Source organism: Emiliania huxleyi (genome assembly GCF_000372725.1).
Source record: "Emiliania huxleyi CCMP1516 unplaced genomic scaffold EMIHUscaffold_23, whole genome shotgun sequence".
In the NCBI taxonomy this organism is placed as follows: Eukaryota; Haptophyta; order Isochrysidales; family Noelaerhabdaceae; genus Emiliania; species Emiliania huxleyi.
This window is the reverse complement of record NW_005200333.1, coordinates 401365-421851: the sequence shown is the minus strand read 5'-3', so window position 1 is coordinate 421851 and position 20487 is coordinate 401365. Positions and strand designations below refer to the sequence as shown.

General features: G+C 65.9%; 5 protein-coding genes across 5 annotated transcripts in view; 3 read left to right on the top strand and 2 right to left on the bottom strand.

Moving 5' to 3' along the window:
- The window catches only part of EMIHUDRAFT_205092 (hypothetical protein), a gene marked incomplete at both ends in the record, with an annotated part of 2549 nt that extends 481 nt beyond the window's left edge, over positions 1 to 2068 (top strand). Inside the window, 2 exons of the mRNA XM_005779517.1 lie at positions 109 to 1603; positions 1883 to 2068. Of these exons, the coding sequence (XP_005779574.1) occupies positions 109 to 1603; positions 1883 to 2068 (1681 nt within the window). The remainder of the gene's footprint in view (positions 1 to 108; positions 1604 to 1882) is intronic.
- Positions 2069 to 4006: 1938 nt separating this feature from the next.
- Positions 4007 to 7629, top strand: EMIHUDRAFT_463256 (hypothetical protein; the record flags this gene model as incomplete). The annotated part of the gene is made up of 13 exons (XM_005779516.1): positions 4007 to 4662; positions 4778 to 4825; positions 5058 to 5151; positions 5242 to 5339; positions 5544 to 5609; positions 5682 to 5879; positions 6038 to 6065; positions 6146 to 6240; positions 6384 to 6408; positions 6480 to 6551; positions 6621 to 6704; positions 6782 to 6868; positions 7169 to 7629. The coding sequence occupies exons 1-13, from the start codon at positions 4042 to 4044 to the stop codon at positions 7627 to 7629; spliced, it is 1977 nt and encodes a 658-aa protein (XP_005779573.1). The 5' UTR covers positions 4007 to 4041.
- Positions 7630 to 8181: 552 nt separating this feature from the next.
- On the bottom strand, positions 8182 to 9057 carry EMIHUDRAFT_205089 (hypothetical protein; the record flags this gene model as incomplete). The annotated part of the gene is made up of 3 exons (XM_005779515.1): positions 8182 to 8506; positions 8642 to 8729; positions 8973 to 9057. 3 exons carry the CDS (start codon positions 9055 to 9057, stop codon positions 8182 to 8184), a joined length of 498 nt encoding a protein of 165 aa, XP_005779572.1.
- Positions 9058 to 9959: 902 nt separating this feature from the next.
- On the bottom strand, positions 9960 to 10682 carry EMIHUDRAFT_205088 (hypothetical protein; the record flags this gene model as incomplete). Its single annotated transcript, XM_005779514.1, has 1 exon — positions 9960 to 10682. The coding sequence occupies one exon, from the start codon at positions 10680 to 10682 to the stop codon at positions 9960 to 9962; it is 723 nt and encodes a 240-aa protein (XP_005779571.1).
- A 403-nt stretch (positions 10683 to 11085) lies between these two features.
- EMIHUDRAFT_100311 (hypothetical protein) lies at positions 11086 to 12960 on the top strand (the record flags this gene model as incomplete). The annotated part of the gene is made up of 5 exons (XM_005779513.1): positions 11086 to 11708; positions 11800 to 11887; positions 11965 to 12176; positions 12250 to 12290; positions 12791 to 12960. 5 exons carry the CDS (start codon positions 11086 to 11088, stop codon positions 12958 to 12960), a joined length of 1134 nt encoding a protein of 377 aa, XP_005779570.1.
- Positions 12961 to 20487: the final 7527 nt, after the last annotated feature.

Below are 20487 nucleotides of genomic sequence, written 5' to 3'. Positions count from 1 at the left end.
GCAGCCGCGCGGCAAGGACATTGTCATCCCCGGCTTCCGGAACGTCACCCGCATCAACCCGTCTCTTCTCGCGCGCGTCGACCGCGAGGCGGCCGCGGGGTCGGCGAGGCCCACGTTTTTGTACTTTCGCGGCTCAATGGCGAGCGACCGTCCGGGCGAGGAGAATTACGGGGAGGGCGTTAGGCAGAAGCTCGAGGCAGCACTCTCGAGCTTTCAAATACCGAGTCACCTCCGCCGCGCTCGCTCGCTTGCGTCCGCCCCAGGGATAGACCAGGAGCACATCGTCTTCTCGTCCCAGGCGGTGACGCTGCCTCAATACCTCGACGAGATGTCGCGGTCCGACTTTTGTATCGTGCCGTTGGGATCCTCATCGTGGACGCTGCGCCTCTACGACGCAATTTTCACCGGCTGTGTCCCCGTCATCCTCTCGGACCACATCGCGCTGCCGTTTGACGAGCGCATCGACTGGTCGGAGCTAGCCATCAAGTGGCGTCAGGCTGATGCGGAGAGGCTGCCCACGTTTCTACTCTCCCTCTCGTCGGCGCAAGTCGCCGCTAAGCGCAAAGCGATCCTCGCCGCGCGCCACAATCTCGCGTGGTGTGGCACGGGCGGCGCCTTCGAGCAGCTCGTCGTTGCCCTCGAGGAGCGGAAGCGGGGGCTACCGCGCCGTTCGAAGGAGGAGGCGCTGCCTACCTCGCCGGCGAGCTTCTGGATCGAGCAGCCCGGCGACGTGGACGCGCGTGTCCGCGAGACCGAGCACTGCACTCCTTCAGCGTCCTGGGCACCCAGACCCGGCCGAGCCGCAACGAACCAGAGGACGCACGACGTGGTCACCATCATCCCGAGGCCGACGTGCGTGTTGCGCGCCGCGCTGCAAAGCCTCGAGACGCGGCTGCAACCTCGCAAAGTGCACCTGATACTCGACTCGTGCGACGGCGTGGAGCTTGCCTTAGCTGACTTCCGTGTGCGCTGCGTTGAGCTCGATGCAGCGGTCCCGATTTTCCCGGTTGAGGCGATGACGGTGCCTCCCGCCCGGAGGTATTGGTATCGGCAGCAGCTCGCAAAGCTGGCGATGGCGTCGCACGAGGAAGTCTCGGAGACCTTCTACATGTGGGACGGCGACACCATTGCGCTGCTTGACGTGATGCCGACGCAGATGCCAGATGGGCGCTTCCCGCTCCTGTGGGGCGCTCCGATGGACTCGCCCGCGCACTTTGTCCAAACGACCGGCGGCGATTACAGCTTGCCGCCGGGCTACCGCGAGTCGACACAAGCTTTGATAGGCGTCGCGCCGACACCCAATGTCTCGTACGTTACCCAGTGGCAGATATGGCACAAGCCGTTCGTCCTCGAGATGCTGGGCGAGATTGAGCAGCGCACACCCGAGGGGGTGCGATGGCCCGAGGCGGTGCTCGCTGCCGCCTCGGACCACATGCAGCAGGGCTTCTCGGAGTACACGCTCTACGGCACCTGGCTGCTCGCGCGCCATCCACAGCAGGTCCAGCTCGTCTCGTCGCACGACGTTTCGTGGCTGCGCGACCCGCCCTCCGGCCTGCTCGACAAAGCCGGCGAGTGTTGCCCGTCGAGCGAGAGCCTCTGCCAGGTCGCCCTTGGCGGCTTCCACTTCGTCTCGTGGGAGTGCTCACACGCGTCCGAGCTCCGCCGCCCGACCGCTGCTGCTGCGCGTAAGCTTGAAGAGGAGGGGCATGCCCGCCGACTCGCTCACTCGCCTGGCCCGGCGCCTCCTCCTTTTCCTCCTCGCCCGGCGCCTCCTCCTTTTCCTCCTCGCCCGGCGCCTCCTCCTTTTCCTCCTCCTCCTCCTCCTCCTCATCCTCCTCCTCCTCCTCCTCCGCCCCCACCGCCCCCTTCCGTCTCGGCCAAGGCCTTCGTGGAGGTGGAGCAGCTCTGCGGTCCGCTCAACGACGTGCCTGAGGGCGCGACGCTCCAGGCCATCACCATCGAGATACCACCATCGAGTAGTCTCGCTGCGCAGCACATCGGGGACGTGGCGGCGAGGGCGCTTTGGGAAGGGATTAGCGTCGCCGTGAGCATCGTTGGCGCGATCTAGATATCATTCGCATATGGTCCTGTGTGGGTTCGCCCCTCCCTGGGGGTAGGGGGTCCCCTACCCACAGGGGGTCGACAGCCGCACATCCAGGACGCTCTCACGGACGGTGAGATGGCGAGGCTCCGCCCTCGGTTCGTGTAGCCGTGTGACAGTGACGATCGTGTGTCAGCCGTGACAGGCGCGAGGGCCGTGTGTCCGCCGCTCGGCCGGTGGGGGATGTGCCCCACCCACGGGCGGAGGGGGTTGAGAGAGGAGGGCGACCCCAATCTCAGGGAGGAGCGGCCGGAGGGGATCACATTGGGGGTCACATTGGGGTCACATTGGGGGTCACATTGGGGGTCACATTGGGGGTCACATTAGGGATCACATTATTATTATTATTATTATTATTATTATTATTATTGGGGACACATTGGGGGTCACATTGGGGGTCACATTGGGTCGCCTGCTGTGTACAATTTGAGTGCCGTCCGAGCCAGTCTGCTGTAAAATTCTTGACTTCTAAAATTCTTTTTTACAGTGCCAGTGCGCGCCAGTCCCGTGCCTAAGAAAAGAAAGAATTTTACAACAAAAGGCGGTCGCACAGCACGATTCACGCGACAGGCGAGGCGCGCGGGCGACGGCTTCCTCAGTCAGAAGCCGTCGCCCCCACCACAGGAGCAGTGACACCACTCCCACTTCGAGGCCCACCCCACCCCACCCCGAGATCCCCACCCCACAACCTCGCCCCACCCCGAGCGAGCAACCCCGCCCCACCCCGATCCGCTGGGTTCCGGCTCCTAGCCAGATAGGGGGTCTGTTGCCTACGGTTAGACCCCATGCAATAGGTAGGTAGGTCCGGTTTTGACCGCCCCAGAGGGCCCCGCAATAGGTAGGTAGCTGGTGGTGGTGGGCGGGGTGGGGGGGTGGGGGTTAAAAAAACCCAAGAGAGGGGTTGGAGGGCGGGAGAATCCAAAAAAGCCGTCCAAAAAGCCACAAAAACCCAGCGAGCCTCCCGTTACGCGATTGCCGCGAAGCGCAGCATGATGCGTGGCCAGCTTGGGAGGCTGCCGCCGCTGTCAGAGGCGGCCGCCACTGCGAGGTCTCGAGGGCCGACCGGCCGGGCGAGCATCCGCGCTGCCGACGACGTGCTCGAGGCTGACCTTCAGAGCGACGAGATTCTCGCATGCTTTGAGGAGGCGCTCGGCGAACGGCAGCCAGAGATGGGAACGGATGCTGCAGCAGGGCGAGAGGCGAACGCCGAGAGTGCGGAGGCCGCACCGCGACTCGAGGCTGCAGCAGAGCAGCAGCGGGAACATTCCCTGCTTGCACCGACCGCGGGGCGCGGCGTTGAGCCGGAAAACCCAAGAGAGGGGTTGGAGGGCGGGAGAATAAACCCAAGAGGGGTGTGGGAGGGCGTGACCCCCCAAAAGCCGTAAAAAAGCCACAAAAACCCGGCGAGCCATCATGATGCGCGGCCAGCGTGGGAGGATGCCGCCGCTGTCAGAGGCAGTGCGCCGCTGCCAGCCAGGTCTCGAGGGCGGGCCGTGCTGCGGGCGAGCATCTCTGCTTCCGTTGACGAACTCGAGACTGGCCTTCTGAGCAACGATATTCTCGCGTGCTTTGAGGAGGCGCTCGGCGATCGGCTGCCAGAGATGGGCACGGATGCTGCATCCTGCATGCAGCCGGGCGAGATAGGCGAACGCCGAGAGTGCGGAGGCCGCGCGGCGAGGAGTGGAGGTTGCAGCAGAAACCCGAATACCGTGCACAAAAAAATGCGACGATCTAAGCAGTGGACGGGGGCAAGCCTTCAACGTCCGCCAAATCCCTAATCCGTGCTTTTCGGCGCTCTGGGGGGGCGCGGGGGCCCTAGAGGGTACCCATGCGGGGGGGAGATGAAACCCGAGCCGCTGGGAGGTTGAGGGGCTTCATCAAGCGCTTGATTGCAAACATCGTGGAAGCCCAGGGCCAACATCCTCGAAGGAGGCGCCAGCATGTCGAGCCTCGCGCCTCAGCACGGCCGCGTCGCCCTCTCGGAGGCCTCGACGACCCTCGCCACCCCCTCCGACCTGACAAACGGCGGCGGCCACGCTCGCCCCTTGGACGCCGGTGGCGAAGCGGCGAAAAGCGAGCCGAAAACAGAGGCAGGGGCAGTGGAGGCCACACCAAAGGCAGAGACGGCTCGCGCCGTTGTCACGGCGCCGTACCCCGTCTCGGAGACCGCCGTGCCCCCCCCTCCCGCCGACGGCGACAAGAAGAGCTCGGCGGCGGTTGTGCAAACGGCCGCGGCGGCCTCGTTTGCGGCTGTGGCGGCTGTGCCGGAAAAAGCCGCGAGTGGAGCGGGTACGCCCAGCCACGCCGGCGACAACGCACTCGCCAACGCGCTCGCCGCCTACCAGCGCTGCATGGCCGGGCTGGCAGGCTCGCCTGGCGCTCCCTCCGGCTCCTCTGGCGACGCCTCGCTGCTCGGCCTACTCGGCCAGCACGGCCAGCAAGCCAGCCAGCCCACCAGCATCGCGGGGCCCAGCGGCGCCGCCGGGTCGAGCAGCTCCGGACGGCCGGAGGAGAACCCCAAGCCGTCCGAGGTGTCAGTCTGGCAGCTCTTTTCGGCCCAGGCGCCTCCGCCACACCTCGTTCGCCAGATGCCCTCGTTCCGGACTCAGCGCCGGCTCGTACCCCACACGCCGGCAGACCCACTGCCGCGGCCCCGACCACTGACGGTGCCCGCAGGCGCGCCGGATCGAGGTGCAGCTGGCGCAGCAGCTCCGCGACCGCAAGGCTCCCGCTCGTCCCTCTCGCCCAGCCCTCCTCTTGCCTCTCACATCCCGTTCCCGTTCCCCGCCCCCCTCCTTCCCTTTGCCCCCCCCCCCCCCTCCCACGCCCCCTTCCCTCCCTGCTCTCGCCCCTGCTCTCGCCCCTCCCCCTCCCCTTTGCCTGCTGGCATGCCGCAGCAAGGCCCAAGCAGGCGACGGCCCACACTCGCCATCCTCACACCCACCCCGCGTCACAGGCGCTTGAGACGGCCCAGGCGCACTTGCTCATGGTGCAGCGCTCGACCGAGGTGCACAGCTCGCAGCTGCGCCAGCTCCTGCTCCGCAAGGAAGGTGCTCGCGCCGCCTGGGGCCGCCCACACACCCGCGTGCCGCTCCTCTTGCCCCCACGCCGTCCGCCCCGCGCCGTCCGCACGCTCGTAGGGCTGGAGGAGCGCGCCCGCGCGCTCTGCACGCAGAACGAGCTGCTCGAGGCGGACTGCGAGCGGAAGCAGCGCGCTTGCCAACTCCTCTCCTCCCAGGTGCGCGCACACTCCACCGTCGGTGCAATGCCGCGAGTCGGCCGGGCCGCCCGAGCCTCGCCCCAAGACGCTCTCCAGCCGCCGCCGGCTGTGGGCCACGCCGCGCTTCTCTGCCGCTCCCTGGCAGAGCTGTGGGCCACGCCGCGCTTCTCTGCCGCTCCCTGCTCTGCCGCCTCAACCCCCCCCCCCCCCCCCCGGGCGCAGCTCGCCGAGCTGCGCAAGAGCCTCGCGCGCGAAGGCGGCTCCCTCGACCTGGCCGGGGGCGGGACGGCGCCGACCCCCGTAGACGCGCAGACACGCTCTCCATCCCGCTCCCTCAGCGCCCCGTCCTCGCCGCGCCAGGCGCCGCACGAGGGGCCGCTCGAGGCGCTCGCCGCAGAGGCGGAGAAGGCGGCGGCGATGCAGTCGCACACAGCGATGCAGTCGCACACAGCTCTCTCGGACGTCGGCGGCGAGGCGGCGGGGCACCTGCACACCCTGCAGCGCCTGCCCGGCCCGGCACGTGCCGCCGCAGACAAGGACAAGGCCCACTCGGACAAGGCCCTCCCTTCTCCCACCTCTTCTCTCGCGCCTCCCTCGCCTTCTCGCACACCTCGGACACGTCTCCCCTCCCCTCCTCAACCCTGCAACCCTGCCGTCTCCTCCCTGCCCGCCCCTCGGCACACCCTCAGCTCACCGCCCCGCCTCTCCCCCCGCAGGACTCGGACAAGGACTCGTCTGCTGACGGTGCGCGGCCCGGGCGGCGCCTCTCCACCTGGCGCGCAGGCGCGCCCCTTCTCAGCGCGGTGTTGCGACGCCCCCCGCAGGCGGCGCTTCGGACGGCGCTGCTTCGCTTCAGTCGGACGGCACGTCGGGCCACTCGAGCGGCGGCGCCTCTGGCTTGTCCGGCTCAAACTCGACGGCGCGCCCACCCTGACCGCAGACCGCGCATCCGACCCCCCCCCCCCCCTCCGCTCCTCCCCTCCGTTCCTCCCGAGCCATCCGCTCCGCCCGCTCTCCGCCCGCTCTCCGCCCGCACCCTCTCCGCACCCTCCGCCTTTTCAGGAGAACACGCACCCGTCCGAGCAAGGCTCCTCCGCATGGGACTCCGAGAAGGAATGTGTGATTCGTTAATGAATGAATGAATTGATTCCGAGCAAGGCTCCTCCTCTTGGGACTCCGAGAACGCCGAGGGGGGCGGGAGCAACGGCGGATCCGGAGGATCCAACAACGGCTCATCGCACGGAGGGCGCGTCGCAGGGCGGCTGCACGGCGTCTGCTCACGCGTGCAGCCGTGAACAGGCTCGTCGCACGGCGGCTCTTCCAACGGTGGCTCGTCGCACGGCTCCTCGTCGCACGGCTCCTCCAACGGCGCCTCGTCAAACGGCAAGAGATCCGCCACGTGGCTCGCTCCTCGCTTGCGCTCCCGGTGGTGACCGGCGGGTGTCGCAACGTGCCATTAGGCTCGTCGCACGACACGGTCCTCTTCGCCCGCACGCCGAGCTGCGGCGCCGCGCGGCAGTCGCCTCCGGAGGAGTCGTCCTCGAATGGTGAAGAGACGCGGAGCTGCACACGCTCACACGCACGCTCGCTCACGCACACGCACACGCACATGCGCACGGAGCAGCGCACGCAGTGGCGCACGCACGCATGCGCGCGCCCACCCCGGTGCACCCACCCCGGCTCTGTGCTCTCACCCACCCCGGTGCACCCACCCCGGCTCTGTGCTCTGTGCACCCACCCCGGTGCACCCACCCCGGCTCTGTGCTCTGCACCCACCCCGGTGCACCCACCCCGGCTCTGTGCTCTCACCCACCCCTGTGCTCTCACCCCCCCCGGTACTCTCTTAGGTGGCGAGCCAAACGGTCGCTCGCCCGGCGACTCGAACGGCTCGGCAGGCAGCGAGGAGATGACCTCCGCGGCCGCGTGCGCGCCGCGCAAGTCCTCCTCGCGCAAGCGGAGCGAGCCGACGGCCGCGAGCGCGTCGTCGCGGGCGGAGGCTCCGCCTGCGACGCGCGTGCGGGTGGACGGCGGCGTGGCGCCCTTCTTCCCGGGGGTCGGGGCCGAGGGGGCGCCGCAGCTGCCGCACTCGTGGCAGCCCGCGCCGATGGTCCCGCACGCCGCCGGCCTCCACGCGGCGGGCCCGCTGCTGCAGCAGGGGCCGTTGCCGCTGCAGCAGGGGCCGCTGCCGCTGTCGATCCTGCCTCGGAGTTTGCCACAGGCTCCCCCCCCCCCCCCTCCTCGAGCCGCCCTCCCGCCGCCACGCCGCATCACGCACCGCACGCGCACGCACGCGCGTCGCCAGCTGTGACTCCTCCCTCCCGCGCCGTTTGCAGGGCGTCCTCACCTTTCCGTGGCAGGGCGTCGTCCCCGCGCTTTGCCGGCCGCAGGTCCCGGTGCCCGCGGCGCGACCGGAGCCGCCCGCCGCCAGCGGGGCGGTGGAGGCACCAGCCGCCGCCACCCGGCCGAGCTGACAGCGGGTCGTGAGCGCATGAGGGGGGAGCCGAGGGGGGCTCCGACAGGGTGGAGGGGTGGGGTTTGGGGGGGGCGGGGGGGATTCGACGCGCTGCACCACGACGGCGGCAGGTTTGCTTGTTCCGACATGGCCGTGGCGATGGCGGTGGGGGGCGGAGGCGGGAGGGAGGCGGGAGGGAGGGGCGTGGGGAGGGAGAGCTCCGCGTGCTGGACCGTGCATGTGGCTAGATGCCACCCGCCCAACAAGCTTGCGCTTATTAGGGGCGGGTGAGGTGTGCTCGTAGGGGACACAGAGAGTCGGTGTCGGAGAGAGACAATACATGATACGTGATTGTGTCCACATTTTGACCACACAAAGCTCAAAGGTCAAGAGGAGCGAACTCAGCTCTCAGGGGCTGCCTGTGCCTCGTCTGTAAAGGCTAAAGCCGCGGAGGGACGCGGCGAGGAGGGCGAGGGCGGCACTAAAGCGAGACCCGCTGTGTCCGATCGCGCGGAAAGCCGCGCAGCAATGGACCGAGGAAGATGAGAACCCGCCTAGAGCGACGATGGCGCACTTGCTTAGCGGCGCCTGCCTGGGGAATAGGGACTTAGGGAGCAGGCCAGATGGTTCCTCAGAGTAGCGCGAGCGCAGACGGGGACGGCGATCAGCAAAGTAGCCCAGGCGGCACCCGACTCCAAGGATACGCTGAAGACGCTGAGGATAGCGCATGTCGCTGCGCTGAAGGGCTCACGCTATAGGGTGCTGGATGAGGACGGGTACGATGCACTAGCCCCAGCCGTCGGGGGGGTGTTGGGTCAGTGTTGCCGGCGCTGGTAGATGATCTCTCTCGGAGAAGAGCCGGAGGGACCTTGGCGCCGGGGTCACGAGGAACTTGCAAATCGTGGCCGAGGCGGCGACGGGCGCGGTGCAGAGGTGGATCCAGCTCAATGATGAGGCTACGCGGCGCGCATAATGAAGAGAGACGAACACATCGGAGTGGCTGATGAAGCTCTTCACTGGGTGGAATGAGGCTCGGCCGGCCTTGAGGGAGTCGCGGAGGAGGAGGGATAACGCAGGCAACGCAGGGACGGGCCAACAGCCAGTGGGACGAACGAGGGCCGCGACGGCGGCTCAAGCGGGAGGGAGCGGAGACGGTGGGCAGCGAGCGAAGTGGGTGAGACTGATGATGCTCTTTCGACTTAGGGAGCGGTTCAGCTGCTGGGAGGGCTTCAGGCTGGTGCTCACGCGAAAAGGAATCGACGCGATGTGCAAAGCATACTCCATACAAGAAGGGGAGAAGGAAGAGGAGAGACGCCAGTGATGACGAAGCAGAAACTAGTGCAGACGAGAGCAGGGCAGAGCCGGGGACTGGGGAGCCGGAGCAGACGGCATCGGCCGCCGAGGGAACGTTGGGAAGAGGCACGAGGAGGGCGGCGACCTCGACCGATCCGACTATGGAGGACCCGTCGCCAGACGACGCAGGGCAGAAGACGGTGAGGCGGAGCAGACGCGCAGGGCGAGACGAGGGAGGGAGCAGGACTTTGCGGAGATCAGCAGGAGGATGTACGAAGAGATTAGGAGCAGCAGGGACCCGAGGGACCATGTGGAAGACGGCTAGTGCTAGTCCCCCATCGGGAGGACGACCCCGGCTAGGGATCCTAGTCGCCGACCACACCCACCGCAAAGAACCCTGCACACAGATCGCAAGGGCGGGGGCCTGTTCCTTTTTACCCATCTCACAGTAGAGAGGTGTCCGTTTTTATTCATTTATTTATTTGACCATTGTTGTGGCATCCGTGTGTGTGACACGAGACACACCGTTTGCGCTGATCTCTCTCTTTCGTGTGAGACCACATATGGGGGGCGCGTGTTGAAAGGTAAAACCACGCTCTCTACCCACAGAGCGATTGGTTCACATCGCGGCCCCGAGGTCAGATTCTTCTACTCCGTTGATCACAACACTTGTCTACTCGCTGGAGCCGAGCAGGAGGGCCCAGCGCACGTGACAACCCCTGTCAACTCAAGTAACTCAGGGTCCACACCCCGTACGAGGTACGTCGAGAACACACTGTATACTAGGCTGTACAACAGCAGGGGCCGACACTACTAGAGTACCCGTGCTAGTGGCTGGAGCCGACGTGCACGCTAGACCGTACTCGCACCCAGAGCTGCGGCGCCTCTTGCGGCTACGCGGTCTCGGTGGACCCTCGTGGTCCGACGGCGCAGGCGAAGCAGCTGACGACAAAACAGCAGCTCTGGCAGAGCGAGCACAGCGCGCAACAGTTGCCCGGCGCAGAGTAGCCGTCAATGGCACCGACGCGCTCTGCGCCGGCTCCGAGCAGGGACTCTGCCACCTCTGCCGGCGAGTAGGCGGAGGCCTCAAGCTTGGGCAGCCGCCCTGCGGCTTGGTACATCTCGGCGGCGAGCTCGGAGCAAAAGTATGAGTCGTTTGTCGCGCAGCACCAGCTGGAGAGGCCGCAGCCGAGGCACGAATTGATAAGCTGCCACGAGTTGGTCTCGAAGGCTTTGGCGTAGTGAATCGCCACCAACGCACGCATCGCTTCGAGCTGGGCCTCGTCGAAAGGTGGCGCCGGCCGCACCACCTCGCAGCCGCCACCGCTGTAGATGTTGGCGTGCGCGGAGAGGAACTTGTCGAGCGGGACGGCGCGCACGCCGCCGGCGGAAAGCTCAAACTTGGCGCGGAACGCGCTCATGCCCGGCGGAACGTAAAAGTCGGTGCCCTCTGGAGCGTCCGGGTACGAGTGAACGAACCACAACCGGCCGTCGGGCCCGGGCAGCCGCAGCATCACGCCGCAGTGAGACACGCCGCGAGAGAAGCAGCCAATCAGCCTCCCTTCGAGGTTCGTGGACGCAAGTAGTACGAAGTCGCCCTCTCTGAGCGAGGCCATGGCGATTGCCATTACACCTCGATTGACACAAACTATGAAAGCGAAGAACCGGCGCAGCCAGAGTGCTGGCGCGGTCGCAGAGCCTGGCGCGGCCACAGAGCTGGCACGGCGCCGGAAGAGCAGCGAGAGAGCTGCAGAATCACCACGCGGCCTTGAGCTCAGTACACGCGCGCGCGAGACGTTTGTTTTTGCGTTTCTGTGCATAGCTCATAAGACTTGAATCGGCCGAGGCTCCATCGCCCCGCGAGGAGAGCCCGCGTCGATGAGTTCGACGCCTTTCGGGCCGCCTTCCAGAAAGACCAGATCACCCGAATGCCACGTTCGGATCGCTCCTCGGGAGGATGGAAAAAGAAAACCCGGAGCACCGTCGATCGACCAGCCGCCCCCTCCACGGTACAATTGTATGCGGCGGCGCGAGTCGTTCCTGCGTTCTCTCACGGCGCGCGAGCTCGGTCCGTGCCGGCCGCGAACACCCGCGGTTGACGCGTCCGCGCTCTCGCTCCGCGCCTCGACCGTCGCCCTCTCGAGCCACCTGGAGCTGACGCCACGCGGCGACGCGGTCACGACGCTCTCGCTCGAGGCCATCGACGAGCGGTACCTGCTCGCGGGCTGCGCCGACGCGTCGGTCGCGCTGTACGACGTGGCAGACACGCCGAGCGCACCGCCCCGCGGCCCTCCGCAGCCGCGCCGTCCCGTCGTGCAGGCCACGCGGCGGTCTTGCCGGTCGGGCCACACGGGCGCCGTCGCGTGCGTGCAGTGGTTTCCGCACGACACGGGCGCCTTCGTCTCGGGCGGCTACGACGCGCTCGTCAAGCTGTGGGACACAAACACCATGAGCCCCGCCTGTGACTTTGAGTCGGCGGGCCGCGTCCACTGCGTCTGCATGTCCGAGGTGGCGTCGCGGCACAACCTGATCGCCGCGTGCGCCGACGGCGACGACAGGGAGGTCGTCCTGTACGACCCGAACGTCGGCCACGCCGCCCACCGCCTCTGCGGCCACCGCGGTGTTCCGTGGGCGCTCGCCTGGTCGCCGCGGGACGAGTGCCTGCTTTCTGGGCGGCTGGCGACGTTCGGCAGGAGAGCGGCGCATGCTCACGGCTGGGTGGTTCGCGAACAGGCACCACCTCGTCTCGGGCGGCTCCGACGGCTCTCTCCGCCTCTGGGACATCCGCAAGAACATCCGCGGCTGCCTCCGCTCCTTCGACGTAAAGCCACACCGCCACACCGCCCTGCGCTGACCATGCATCCGACCACATCTTGACCCAATTCACGGTGGGAACAGGTCCACCACACATTTGCGCGCGCCGGCCCTCCGCGGAGTGCGGCTGGCGCGGGCGGCGGTCGGCCAGACGCGACCGGAGACGCGCCCTCGCTCGCCGCGGCCGCGCGCCGGCTCGCGGAGCCAAAGGCGCACCTCGGCGGCATCACGTCGGTCGCCTTCTCGGCCGACGGGAGCGTGCTGCTCTCGTCTGGCCGCGACCAGCGGCTGAGGCTGTGGAGCGCCGCGTCGGGCGCGCAGCCACGCACCCCAGCCACGCACCCCCCCCGGGGAGCCCGCCGACCAAAGGCGCCCTCCCCGAGCCCGCTTCGGGGGCGTCGCCTGCGCAGGTGAGAATCTGCTCGTGCACTACGAGGGCGCGTACAGCAGCGCCAAGCGAGGCGCGCGCACCCCCGAGAGACGGCCTCCGCGCGCCCTGCCCCGTGCCCTGCCCTGCTTGTGTGTGTGTGTGTGGGGGGGGGGGCGGGGCAGGTCAGGGGCGGCGGGGGAATGTGGGGCGCGGCTAACGTCCGGCCGCGGCGCACAGGGCACAAGCAGATCGCGCTCTCGACCCGGCTTGGCCACGCGGGCACCCGCGCGTCTAGATGCGGCGGGGGAAAAGAATTCTAGCTGGGGCACATGGCACTTGCGGGCACAGGGCACAAGCCACTCGCTCTGCCACTTGCGCTCTGAGCCACGCGGGCACGGGGCACCAGCAGATGCAGCGCCTCTCGCCACTTGCGTCACCGCCCCGGCGAGCACTCCAAAGACGCGCGCTCGGCAGTGTCCGGCGGAGCAGCCGCGCCCGACAGAACTGCACTCGCATTGCGCGCGCTCCTTGTCACCCAAGGCTCGCGCGTCTACTTCCCGACCGCGGACGCCGTGCGCGTGTACGACTTGCACTCGGGCGCGCTGCTCCAGACGCTAAAGGGCCACTTTGGAGAGGCTCTCTGCGCCGCCGCCGCCGCGAGCGACCACAAGGTCTTCACGGGCGGGGACGACTGCAGCAGCCGCGCCTAGATGCGGGACACGGATCGCGGCCATCGCGACCAGCGCTCGAGGCGACGCGCGGTTCGGCTGCGGCTGACACCGCACTATGTTGACCGCCCTTGTGAGCCGGGGCCGAGACGCTCTTCACACCTCACGTCCTCGCTGCCTCATGCCGCAGGCATCCTCGCGTGGACGCCGCCGCCTTGCGGGCTGACCGCGCCCGCGCCGCGAGAGGAGCCCGCGCCTGCGCCGCACGAGCAGCGGCGCGACGCATTTCTTGCCGGCGCGCCCGCCGGGCGGCTGCGCCAAGACGGCGGCATCGCCGCCTTCATCGAGGCGGGCGGGGCGGCTGCGCCTGCGACGGTCGCCACCAATGCAGAGGTCGAGGATGGCGACGCGTGGAGTGAGGACGAGGCCCCACCACACCCTGCGCCACCCCGCCCCCCGAAGCGGCGACGCCGTCGCTAGAAAATAAATAAATAAAAACGGACACCTCTACTGTGAGATGGGTAAAAAGGAACAGGTCCCCGCCCGTGCGATCTTTGTGCAGGGTTCTTTGTGGGTGTGGTCGGCGACTAGCCGGGGTCGTCCGACGTCGCTAGAAGTCGCCGCGAAAAACGTGCGCGAAAAAATACTGTTGTGGCACGACGTGATGCATGTGTGAAGACAAACAATGTCGCTCTCTCGGGAAGGTCAACGTGCGCACGGGGACGCCACTGCGCCCGCCTCACACGCTCCACACACGCACGTTGACGTTCCCGGAGCGAGTGACGGGTAATCGTGGCCGTGGCCAAGAAAGATCAAATAGTAAGGGGTCTATTTTGCCTACCGCGAAAAGCTCGACGGTTTTGGGCGTTTCAGAGCACGCTGAATCGATTGGCTTAGCTATAATTCTCGCCAGCCCCTTCCTTTCATAATTATTGACTCAAAACTCGATGATCGCGCGACTTTGGAGCCGTTATAGCTAAGCCAAAACGTTCCTCTCGAAAAATTGACTTAGGAAGCCGCAAACGGCAGCTTCTGAAAGCCTCACCGGCGCTTATTATTTGATCTTCTCCAAAACTAGGCCTGCGGCCAACATTTTCTAAAGGCCGCTGCGCGGCCAGCGCGATGCGCAACCAACCAGTCAGCGACCGACAGTCAGCAGCAGACTGTGACGATTGGCGGCCTCGCGCCCTCAGTCAACCTCCTCTACCAACTCCCCTGCCCAGCCCATATGCCTCATCCACGGTGGCGCAATCACTCGCGCAGGGAGAGAGAGAAAGTCGGCGATCTGCGCCATGCAGATGAGCTCAGCCTCGTCTGCGTCGAGGACGCCCATCGCAGGGCTGTCATAGCGCCATTGCATATGACGTGCTGCATGTTGTTCATTACTTCGCAGGTGCCAAAGTCGAGGATAATCTCACTCAGCGATGGCGAAGGCTGCACTCCCGGCCGGCGGTAGGAGGGATGAAGGCTAATGTACTTCGCAGTGTACGGTGCCTTCCGGCGCGAACAGTGCCCGGGACGAAAGAGGAGGCGACGTCTCCCTCGTCCATGGACGGTGTAGCCAGCTTGAGAGACGGGAACGAGCGGCGGTGAATCGCCGACAGCGGCGCCTTCGTTCCTTTCCAGTGAATCGCCGGCGGGTGCCCTGAGCGTTGTATCTGTCGGCCAGTTGCCGCACCGCCGGCAGCAGCTCCGCAGCAGCCCCCAGATGGCGCCGGTTAGGACAGGAGCGAAGCCGCGTGGACACGGCTGAGCGACGCCGTGCGTCTCGTTTGGATGCTGCAGGCATGCCGGGCAGCGCGCGTGCTCCATACCGCGTCGGGCGCCCGCCGAAATCTTCGACTTCTTTGGCGTAGGGGACCAAATCCCCTGAAAATTTTCTTCGCCTGCGGCGGGCAATTAATTTCGATACTTTCGCTTTCACAGCTCTTTCACACGACTTTATCCGTCACTCGCTCCCCGGCGGACCGGAGCCGTGCCCGGCGGCACCCGTGCGCCGTGGCGCCCCCAGAACGAATTAATACGAGGAGCCGGAGACGACGAGTTCATGCGCGCCTCTATGTCGTCTACCTCTGCCCCTGAGCTACCTACTCCCTGGCCCGCCCCATCCAGGATGCTGCAAACCGGGTCCGTCCTCGTCCTCCTCGGGCACGAACCGCATGTTGCACGCGCAGGCTGCGCTCGGGTCCTCCGGCCGCATGAGGACGCACCCTACCTCCTCGCCCTCCGTGAGTAGCAGCGGCCCAAAGCGGAACTCGGCCTCGTGTCCCGGCTGCGGCACGATTCGCACCGTGTCCGGGTCCAGCACTGCCCAGTCGGCGTTGGTGGTGTGAATGTGAGCCTCCGTTCGCCGGATCGCAGCCGTGCCGTGGCCCTCGAGCCGCAGCCAGCCGTAGCACTCAGAGAGCTCATTCCGCTGCTCGGCGACATAGGCGCCGTCCATGCCCATGAACGCGGGGATCTCCAGCGTCGGGCCGCTCGCGCTGTCCAGCCAGCTCGCGAGGGAGGCGAGCCAGGAGGAGAGGAGCGCGCCTCCCGGAACGAAGGAGAGCGCGGTGCCGACCATCGAGCCGGGCCCGTCTGGCATCGCCACCCCCTCCAGACGAACGGCGGCGGCCACCTCGCCTCTCTTGGACGCAGGTGCTTTGGTGCTTTCGGACGCCAGGTGGCGGTGTGGAGTGCGTCCCCGCCGTGCCCTATGAGATCGAGAATTTTACAACCGGACTCCCTAAGAAACCCCCCGCTGGTGTGAAGAGCAGTGGGTCGGTTGTGCGTTTATGTGAAGAGCAGCGATGCCGTAGTGAGTGAGTGGTCCCGGGCCCTGCGGGGAACTAAGTCGGTGCAAGTTAGTCTGTGAGTGAGTCTCGGCTACGGGACCGGCCCCAGCTTCGGCTGAGGGCTAACAAGCTGCCGAGCCCAAATCACTGTGAGAGTCGTGATTTCTTGTTGGTCTTCAAAAATCTCTCTCTCTCTCTCTCTGGACGAGGGCTAGTGGTGCGCCGTGGCGGGTCAAGTGGTGAAGTGCTCCCGGGACGCGGGAGTCGTGGTCGGAGGCCGGGACACTACGCGCACTAACTTAGTGTGCGGAAGTGAGTGCCTCCAGCCGGCCGCGAGGGGAGTGGTCCGGCGGGCCGCTCGTAGTGCCCTTCGCCGGCGGACGGAGGCGGGCTCGGCTACTACGCGCACTAAAGTGTGCGTCGAGCACGGTAACAGCTGTCCGAGCATGGTAGTTGTCAAACGCTGATGGGATAGCAGCAAAACTTCACAACTGATTTGGAACTACCTTTTGACCTGAACTGCTTTTGGGGACGCAGCTCCTGCAAGCGCACATTGATTGTCTTCCGGCAACAAAGACGACTTCACTGCTAGTATGTCTGGTATTTACTGGTTTTGGCGGACGCAGGAAGAATATGGTTCAAAGCTGGCTGCACATATTCTGAGCAGTCGTATGTTTCTACTCTTAAACCAGCCCTCAGATCAGGGAATGAATCACTCACCTTGTCGTGTTGCAGAACTACCCGTTGAAGCGCAAGTAAGAGTCCTCATGATGCGTGCATTCTACTCCACCCCGCCCGTGTTTCATCGTCTCGAGTACCGCAACACAACCCCGCGAAACCTCGGGATCAGTTGATCCTCATCGTACAACAAACTCGAAACAATGGCTCGAACAATTGCTCCTCGAGCAATGGCGGTCTGCTTCAATGCAGTTGCCGTCTCCGCGCTCAAGGAGCTGCATGTGGCTCGATGCGCAACTCTACCATCGCCCTGGATCACTCGCTGGTTCAAATGGACGCCGCCCAAGCTGCAACCCAAGCGGAAGGCTCTGAAGGATACCGCCTCGGCGACATACAAGCTTTGTCGTGAACACCAAAGAAATCAACCTTTCCGGGGAGCCTGGTTGACTGCTACTTCCACCAGACGGACGATCTTGCAAATTACAAAGTTCTGAACGACTGCATTAACGACAAGATTGAAGCTGGGTCAGGGACCCTCGAGTCCTTGCGTGAACAGGTTCAACACGTCGGTGGTCCAAGTAGACCGATGGACCCCACAACGACCGCCGTCATCCATTTGCGCTTGGGAGACGTGCTCGACGGGGACGCAGGTACCCGCGACCAGAAGCTTCTGCCCGAGTACCTGAAGCGTTGGACAGGGCACCGGCAAGAGGACTGGCCCTCCCCTTACGTTTTACCACTGTTCTATCTGGAGCAGTTTGTCGACCAATGGAAGAGCAGCGGCATCAACACAGTCCTCCTCATAGGCTCATGTTGGCACAATGTGGGTGTGAGCGAACCGACTCAATCTAAAGCCTATGTGCGGGCCGTGACAATGCTGTTTGAAAAGCATAAATTCAGTGTCCACACCAAACTGCCCCCACGGCCGCAGGAAGGGACTACCATTGAACGCAGTGAAGAAGCTCGTGCTGCTGACGAAGACATCATCGACTTAATCTCGCATGAGTGGGCGTTCCTGTTAGTTGGAAACAGCGGCTTCGGAGGCATAGCCCAAAACCTCGCATCTCTTCGAGGGATCAAGTCGGCACGTTCCACATTCCAGTGGACGAACTATGAGGCCAAAGGCGAGGAGCCTCACGTCGAAGAGTATTATATCACGGGCCCGTGGCCTCATAACATGATCTGGTTCAATGGCAAAGAAAGAGCGACGGACGGTTTTGATGAATCCTCTGGATCACGTCAATCCGAGGAACCTCTTTCCTCAAGCGAAGTGGCCACGTACCTCAAACAGCGATCGATGCATTCCCCTGACAAACTCTCCGACGTGGTCAATGCGATAATTACACCTTCCACAGTCTCAGATAAGCTTAGTCCGACGCATTCGACGGATGCAAGCCGTATTTGGGCATCCGATCCGATCCGGTCCGATCCGATTAGCATCCGGAAGCAGCCGACCCGACCCGATCCGAACCCCACCCGCGCCGCACCCCACCGCTAAAAATCCGCTATACTAGGAACCTGACTATCAAAACCCAATCGTAGCACGGTTTGGTCTGCCGGCAAGTTCGGCAAACCCTCATGTACTCCTTGCACTTTGCAAGACGCAACCTTTCTTCCCATACTTCTGGTAGAACACCAAAGCCTGGAAACTTGAAATGCACACCCCCTATCCAGAAGTTGAGCAGACAAATCTCCTTTCTTCGTCGGCGCATGGAACCGCAAACACGGTGCGTTCTAGAACTGGAGCAACGTTCAAGTTGCTTGAGCTCCTTCGAGGTAGATGGGCGTGGGCGTTCCGTGGCGAACCCGAGACAATGAGGCCAGAGTACATTTTTGGGTAAAGACAGTGACTGTCTCCCCCTCTCCCTCCCCCCCCCCCCTCCCCCCTCTCTCCCCTCTCCCCCTCTCCGCCTCTCCCTCTCCCCCCCCCTCTCCCCCTCTCCCTCCCTCCCTTTCCCTCCCTTTCCCTCCCCCTACCTCTCCCTCCCTCCCTTCCCCCCCCCTCTCCCTCTCCCTCTCCCTCTCCCTCTCCCTCCCTCCCTTTCCTTCTCCCTCTCTCTCCCTCCCAGTACGTCTCTTTTTTTGTTTTCAGGACGATCGTCGCAAGATGCGCGAGACGCGTGAGATGCGATCCCTGCCCAGGGGTCGCCAAGTTCTTGCGCCCTGTGCGTGCACCAGAGGCGCCGCCGGTCCACTGAACCCAACGCCCTCACCGCGCCCTCACTGCGCCCACGCCGCACCCCACCCGCGCAAGCACCTCGCCCACATAGCCGCCTCTGTCGCCGCCGCCGCCGCCACCGCCGCCACTTGCGTCCCCACCGCCACCGCTCCGCGCCCTCATCACTCCCTCACCGCGCCCTCACCGCACCCGCGTCCTCACCGCGCCCGCGCCGCACCCCACCCGCGCCGCACCTCCCCCACATCGCCGCCTCCGCCGCTGCCACTTGCGTCCCCACCCGTCCACCGCTCCGCGCCCTCATCGCTCCCTCACCGCGCCCTCACCGCGCCCGCGCCCTCACCGCGCCCTCACCGCGCCCGCGCCCTCACCGCGCTCGCGCCCGCGCCGCACCCTCACCGCGCCCTCACCGCCGCTTGTGCCGCCACCGCCGCCGCTGTCGACGCCGCCACAGGGCGACTGGACAACGAACCCGCTCATGAACGAGCGCAAGCCTGAGTCCAAGATGGACTCCTCCAAGGCCGTCAGCAAGGTTGGCGGCGCCAACTGGTTTCTCTCCGGCGCGGCGTCCGACGGCTCCGACTCGCCGCCCTACACGCCCTCGGTGCGCGCTCCTGCCGGAGACCGCACCTTCTCACTGCGCCGTGGGAGACGGCGCCCGACTCGCTCTGCGCCCCGCCTGCCCGCTCAGGGCACGCCCCTCTCGCCCAAGAATCGGGCCAAGAAGCCCTCGCTCGACTCGCCGCGCTGCGGCCCCGGCCGCCTCTGCCAGCCCCACCTGCTCAGCATCTTCATCGCCTTCCTCGCGGCCGTCGGCATGGGCGGCGGCGGCGCAGCCGCACTCGTCTTCAAGGCCCTGCTGCCTGCCGCGACGGCGCTGCCTCCGCCCACCTCGCCCCCTCCGCCCCCTCCGCCGTCCTTGCCGCCCTCTCCGCCCGCGCTGCCGTCGCCGCCAGCGTCCCCGCCATTCCCGCCGTCCCCGCCGTCCCCGCCGTCGCCGCCCTCCGACCCTGCCACCTGCTACGGTACGGCGTCGTCGCGAACGGAGCAGGTGCTCTGCACGAACAACATCAACAACCAGTTCCTCTCCGGCGGGCGGGACGTGACGTGGCGCCCAACGTTGTTGGCATGCTACGATTCATGCGACCACTACAATGCGACCCAGCCCGGGGAAGATAAGATTGGCTGCCTCACGCCAGGGTGCAGGAGAGCGACCTCTGACCCGGCAGTGCAGGGGCGGGACGAAGACCTGAGCTGCAATGACCTCTACTATGTGTCCGGAGACCCTGATTCGAAGCACTTCGGCAAGGTGAGACAGTGCATGGAAGAGTACTTGGAATTCGGAACCCTTGGCAACCTCTCTAATGATGAGAAAGGGATAACGCGGCAGTGCGGGGGGGACTTTGTCGTTGAGACGGACCCGAACGCCACGAAAGCCAGGTGCATGGAAGCAAGGGGTGGTGAGGAGTGTGTATTCCAAGGCAGCAAGAGGGGGGGCACGATTGTTGATGTTGCCACCCGCACGATGTACTGGCTCTTGTGTCCAGTCACCACAGTCGAGTGCACGGAATCCACCACAGGTGTCCAGCGCGGGTTCGCCAGCTGGAATTTGTGCTGCGCGTCAAGCGACTGGCTCTTGTGTTCACCACCATCATTGCCCCCCTTACCCCCCGTGCCGCCGCCCTCGTCGCCGCCGCCGCCGTCGCCGCCGTCGCCGCCCCTCGCGCCACAGCCCAAGTCGCCGCCGACGCCCAGCCCGCCGCCGCCCAGCCCGCCGCCACCGTCGCCACCGCCGCCCTCACCTCCTCCTCCCTCGCCGCCACCTCCTTCACCTCCGCCGCCGTCGCCGCCTGCGCCCTCCCCGCCGCCGCCATCGGCACCGCCGCCGTCGCCGCCTTCCTCCAAGCCCGCCTTTCGCCCTCTCCGCCGCCTCCGTCT